Raw genomic sequence first — 6,254 nt, 5'->3', positions numbered from 1 at the left:
ATCTGATACAAAAATAGAAAAACAAACGTCCTAATATACATCATAATAAGTTACATCTTTCATTCAGTACTCATTCCTACAAGTATCGAGAGAAAACTTTTCAGTCACCAGTGTCATCACTTCTCTATAATTTCCTTTTATCACTTTGTTATAATCTTTCTTTAAAGATATCAAGGGTTGCATTGATTTTTATATTAGACAAGTTTGGTTGTTACATTAGGGTTTTAGCTGGCACAGTTGCGAAGAAAGATTACTATAACTTAAGATAATTTGGGGAGTACAATATCCAAACATCACTAAGATGTCTTTTAGTTATTAACAATTAAAAACCCTATAAACTTAAAAAGTAAGCATTCACCACTTAAGCCTTTCAGTTGACGTTACATTTGTATTGAAAGCTCAAAAGACAAAATAAAAGAAATCTTAACTGAATGGTATGCAAAACTTACATTTTAAGGATGAATGTAGGCAAGCATCAAATGTGCAAATTGTACGACTATATTAAAATGTTGCTTCAGCTTGTATGGATAATAGCAGTTAAATGTTAAGAAGTCATTCTTGGCAATGTATGATAAGGAAGTCAGGAGCTATATCCACCTACTTTATACAAATGTCGATAAAAAGTTTCAGCTCTTTCCAAGATTTACATGAAGCCATCATGGTCGCCCGACTCACCCATGCTGTCCTGTTCTTCCATCCAGGGTTTTGAGGTACCCTCCTCCCCCTTTTTCATACCAACCTCCCACCCCTCTGCCCCCAGTGGCACAGTCTGGAACATTTCATCCACCATGTTGTTTTCAAGGTCACCTACTTGGTCGCCAGCTTCCTCCCACCCCTCCTGCGGCAGTGGTACAGCCCGGAACATCCCGTAGTCTTCCCTGTCCACCATGTTGTTTTCTATTTGACCTAGCTGGACTCTGATATCATTTTCGTCTGCAAAGGGAACAATGTCTTCTCCTTGACGCTCCCTGTTTTCTTTTGCATGAAGTTCCATCTCACGCTGCAGTGTGTCTTTCACTAATTCTGCATCAGTATCCTCCTGCAACTGCTCAAACCTGGTCGGCCCATCCGCCATCTTGTTTCTAAAGTCACGACCTTCCTGCCCTTCAACCATCTTGTTTCCAAAGTCACGACCTTCCTGCCCTTCCACCATCTTGTTTCTAAAGTCGTGACCTTGATCCTGCCCTTCCGCCATCTTGTTTCTAAAGTCTGGATCTTGAGTGATGTCCTTCACCTCCTCCTTCGGCACATCCACTGCGAGCGGCGGCGTCTGGAAGAACATGAGGTCGTTGCCCTGGTCCTGTTCGTAGTCCGTGGCAACCAAAACCTCGTCTCCGTTTCCCGGGACGGAGATGGCGTCGAACGAGCTGCTGAGCTCGGCCTCGCCCACGCAGGTCATGACCTCAAAGCGCAGGCAGACGTGGTAGTGCCAGGTGTGCGGGTTGATCCGGACGTACCGTGCCTGCGGCTGACGCTTCAGGTCGTGTCGCACACCCGTCGTGCTGTCAAAGTTCCCGCTGAATACCTGGAGGGAAGAGGCAACACCAGTTAGACGTTTTCTTATGCCTTCAAATTAGATAATACTATAAGAGAATAACGTTGAGAAACTATACATAACAGTTGCCACAATTAAGTCAATGAAGGATAGACATCCAGGTACATGTAATACACTACAGTTACTCAACTAACTGGATGTGATTTTTTACTGACGGTCAGATGTTTTAGGTATGATCCACTGCCTTTGGTCAGTGACACATATTAGTGTCTGATGAGTTAAGCATCATTTGGCAGTTACCTGACAGATGAGTTTTCTCCATAACATTAGCAAGTCTATAATGTTACTCCTATTATTATATATTTGGTAATATTATAGACTGTCCCACAGTTCTTAAGTTCATAGACAGAGTTACGGAAAAGGTGAACTGCAAACTTTCCTACCTTGTCGTTGCCAGTCTCGTCCTGATAGTACATCCAGTCCTTCTGGTCCAGACTGTAGAGCAGTTTGAAGGACGACACCCAGTGGGGGAAACCTTGCTGACCTTGAACTATCACCCCGGCCACTGTCATGGGCTTCCCAAGGTCAACCTGGAAAGATCGTCACATTACAATTCAGTACCAGTTGTCCTAATATGATAACTTCCATGAAGGAGTCAGTGATATTACGCTGCCATACAACTTTTGGTGGTTGTCAAAAGTTCAATCACAAAGTCATAAACTGTATTTATCATATAGCCAGGCAACATTGATCAATCATAAGGCCATAAAACCTTGTTTTGCTTCGCTCACTCAGTCGTTTTATTATACGGTTATAGCAAAGGACCAGGCGCTATGACACCATGTACACCTTGGGGCAGGTCATTACCCCTTAAATATTTGGTTTGAAGATATCGATGGTTTTGGTCAGAAGTTTATTGATTGATTCTTATATGTAGTATTGACTTATTTATTGATAAGCCCACCTAGCCCTGTATCCACTGCATCCTCTTGTTGAAGGCTTGGCACAGCCAAATACGATGCTGATTTATTTATTGATTGATAATCGCTTGATTGGTTGTTTGGTTGGTTGATTGATTGATTGGTTAGCCCACCTGAATCCACTGAATCCTGTCGTTGAACGATGCGCACCAGGCGTGGGAGTCAAACGTGTAGTGGCTGCTGGAGTAGCGAGCGTAATAATTTCTTATTTATTGATAGAATTGATAATTGATTGATTGGTCAGCCCACCTGAATCCACTGAATCCTGTCGTTGAACGATGCACACCAGGCGTGGGAGTCAAACGTGTAGTGGCTGCTGGAGTAGCGAGCGTAGTACGGGGCCGTCTCTGGTCGCCATGTCGACGAGGCCGTGATGCTGTCCTGTGGAATATCGCCCGTTTCCATGCCGATGGGACGCAGGCCGTAACACACTGGAGAAATGCAAACCAGACATTACTTTTTGTCATGGAGCTTTAATTTGTATTGACTGACAATCAGTTTGGTTACCAGCTTTTAAGGCTTTTGCACAACTTCAGTATTGTTATAATTATAGAGCTCAAAGTCCTTTTTTCCTGACATTTTCCTGCCATTTTCTTACCATATTTAACCAATATGAAGCTGCTATAGATATCTCCCAGCACTAAGATGAAGGTGCATGCATATTTGTTTCACTAATTGCAGGTTTAAGTTGAATGTGTAGGCACCTGACATCAGTAATTGGTCATATTATTAGTGCCAGAAATTCGGTGGTATAAACTTCCCCATACTTATAACCAAATGCTAACGTCATGTATAGGTAATGTCAGGTGATCCAGTGACTGTTGTTCATGCAACATTTTATTCATTCATTCATTATGAGGAGAACTGCAATTGGATGGCCAGAAATTTGATGCGCCAGTGTTTTGTAATCAAAATTTTCAAAGTTGTCTTCAGCGCAGTCTTACCAGGCTTGTACTCTGACAGCTGTTTCTTGAGCTCTCTGTTCTCAGCCTCCAGTCGAGCCTTCTCCTGAATCACCTCATCTCGGATCAACTTCATCACCTTGTCAACCAGCAGCTCCTCCCGAGCTTCCTGTGGGCAGAGGCAAGCTGTCAATCAATCCTGTCAATCATATTGGACTGTTCCATCTGCCATAATCAAGCTTTTAATCATTTCTTTATGTTTAGAATTCTTGTGGCTATCTTACATCAGAATACATCCACACGTACTTACAACACTACTACACCGTGATTAGTATTGTAGAAGTGTCGGAAAGAAGGGCTGTTGTAACATTGTAACCAAGGTTTTAGGAACATTCTTCCTCTCCTTCAATCAAACTTGAAGTATACCAGGTAAATGCTTTTAATGCAACTTACCGCTAACAGAATGACTCACTTTTAATGTCAAGCACACAGGGCCACTCTATATACCCCCCCAGTCTGTTTACTCCTTTTTATCTATTAAGTGCCTGGCTCTTAAATGTCCATACCAGTAGGTTTGATGTTTCAGCCTAATGCCTGAGTATGAAGCTCCCTTAAGGGCTGCCAAAACATAATAAGGGCTGTCTCCCATCCTTTAACACCACTTGATGAAATGGAACAAGTAACTAGAACAAGTGCTGCCATTGGACATTTGTGCATATGGCTTACAGTCTTAACCAATGAAAGGCTGACTTACATCACTGAGAGGTGCAGCCACTGCAGCCATGGTCAGGGTCAGGAGGTAGAACACCTTCAGGGACTCCATTGTGCCAAGATATCTGGGAAAAAATGAAAACATTTAATGTATTCACAGTTGTATTGTGGTGTACATGATTGTGTATTCTATACTGTTATTAAATCCCAGTCCTTGTATGCTGTGAGAATAACCTTGTTGAATGACCTTGTAACACAGTAGGTTTTATCATACATGTATGGACATGTGGACAAACAGAACCTGGTCCGTGTCCCCTACATGTGACCTGTTATGCGACCTTGGTTGCCCTTGACATTACGATATATCATGTAGGTATCTGATACCCCGTGGCAGGATGGGTGATGAAGAGTTATCCTCTTTGCAAAACTTATATTGATATTTTAAAATGAAAGCTGAGCTTATAACAGTTGGTTGACCGATGATGAACAAACATTTAGCAAACATTTCGTTTCAGTGCATTGACTAAGAATCTTAATACTAGGTAGGAAACAGTCGTGGTAGGCAGAAACCGTGTATAATTGTGCTAACAATGTTAATGGTCTGACACAAAAAATTGATGTTGATATTGTACACTCAGTATCATGTAATATACTTGTTTCTCATGGATTGAGCCACTCAGATAAAGTAGCATTAGTGATTAGTCTTTAAGGATGTTATTGCTATAAGCAATTACATTTTTCTACATAGATATTAGTCTTGATGTTTTGTAAATGTACTTCAGTAACTGTACAACTTGCCATACCATACGGTATATTGTACCCCTTCCAATTGTTATGCAATAATGATTGATTGATCTGTTGGGCACTTTTCCAAGGTCGAAACCTTTCAATCTCCCAAACCTACAGTTAGGGGTGACTGTTGCATCAGGCTTGGTGTAAGTATGATGGCTGTCGTGCCAAGCCAAACAGGAAGGTGGCACAGGGTTTCTGAAAGAGCAGAAGCCACATTCTTGGGATGCTTTCCTGACGGCTCTGGGTCTTCAGTCAGGAAAGGTGTGTAAGGACTAAGGAGCATACTATCATTACAGTAACTATAGAGTCAGGGCTTGAAATACTTTTTCCTGTGTGCAGGTGACTTTTGAAATCAATTGCATCAGAGAAATTTCAGCCCTAAGATTGTTTGACATGTAACTGTCCTGGTGGATTACAAAGTGAAACAGTCAGAAAGCAAATCTGAAGTAAGATGACAAAAAAAGTTTGTCTATTTAACCAAACCTGCCATTGAAAGAGGAAGGTAGCTATAATTGCATCATCATCAATGCATATAGTGGGGGAGTTAAACTGGACCAGACTGTGGCTGGAACATTGACAAAAGGCAAGACATGTGCCCCAAACAGATTTAAGAATGCAATTGTTAGTTCCAAAGACAAGGATGAAGATGTGAAAGATTTACAAAAGTGAGGAAGAAATTAGCTATTGCATCATCATCAGCAATGGGAGAGTTTAACTGGCCAGACTGTGGCTAGAACATTGACAAAAGGCAGGACTTCCGCCCCAAACAGGAGTTGTTTTGACCAACACGGCAGGAGCGTTGGTCAGCAAGTCTCTGGACGACTTTAAAAGCTTTTCTTGGCTTTAACAAAATTAAGAAAAAAGGAAGGCTGACTTCCTTTGCTAATCCAGTTAAGCTTGTTTAGTCCATGTTGAAAGCTTGAAGATCAAAAGACAGATTCTCCCTGCTGGGATGAAACTGTCCATCAAAGTTCCTCATAGGTAGAAAGCCATTAAGTCCTGTCTGATGTTAGGGCACAGTTGTGAGAAACTGTTTGACGTCCCTTTTTAATGAGCCTGTTTGATGCTAGACTCAAATCTATGGGAAGGATTGAAGATCAGGTAAAAGTATGTACATAAGGCCTGATAAAAGGCTTCTTAATTTGCTTTGTCCTGCTGAGTAGCTCCACACATGCTGGATGGTCAGTTCACTGTTAACATCTTGTCCTTGCAACACAGTTCCTACTCTTATTAAAATGATATTTAATGGAGGGTATGTTCCAAATTAATTACATCAACAGTTTTTGTCTTCATGAAAAGGCCACTGATCAGGGAATGACAGACAAACCATACAATACAGGGGACAGCAAAAAAATAGCACTGCTTTTACAAAAG

At 41.5% G+C, this 6,254-nt stretch overlaps 1 protein-coding gene across 1 annotated transcript; it reads right to left on the bottom strand.

Annotated features, from left to right (window-relative positions):
• Nucleotides 1-397: 397 nt before the first annotated feature.
• On the bottom strand, nt 398-4,200 carry LOC118430929. Its single transcript, XM_035841957.1, has 5 exons — nt 4,128-4,200; nt 3,420-3,563; nt 2,725-2,906; nt 1,939-2,085; nt 398-1,525 (listed from the first exon to the last, which is right to left on the bottom strand). Exons 1-5 carry the CDS (start codon nt 4,198-4,200, stop codon nt 644-646), a joined length of 1,428 nt encoding a protein of 475 aa, XP_035697850.1. The 3' UTR covers nt 398-643.
• Nucleotides 4,201-6,254: the final 2,054 nt, after the last annotated feature.

The sequence above is a fragment of the Branchiostoma floridae genome, chromosome 14 (genome assembly GCF_000003815.2).
Source record: "Branchiostoma floridae strain S238N-H82 chromosome 14, Bfl_VNyyK, whole genome shotgun sequence".
Taxonomy (NCBI): Eukaryota; Metazoa; Chordata; class Leptocardii; order Amphioxiformes; family Branchiostomatidae; genus Branchiostoma; species Branchiostoma floridae.
Note: the sequence above shows the minus strand (reverse complement) of the source record. Positions and strands in the feature narration are given on the sequence as shown.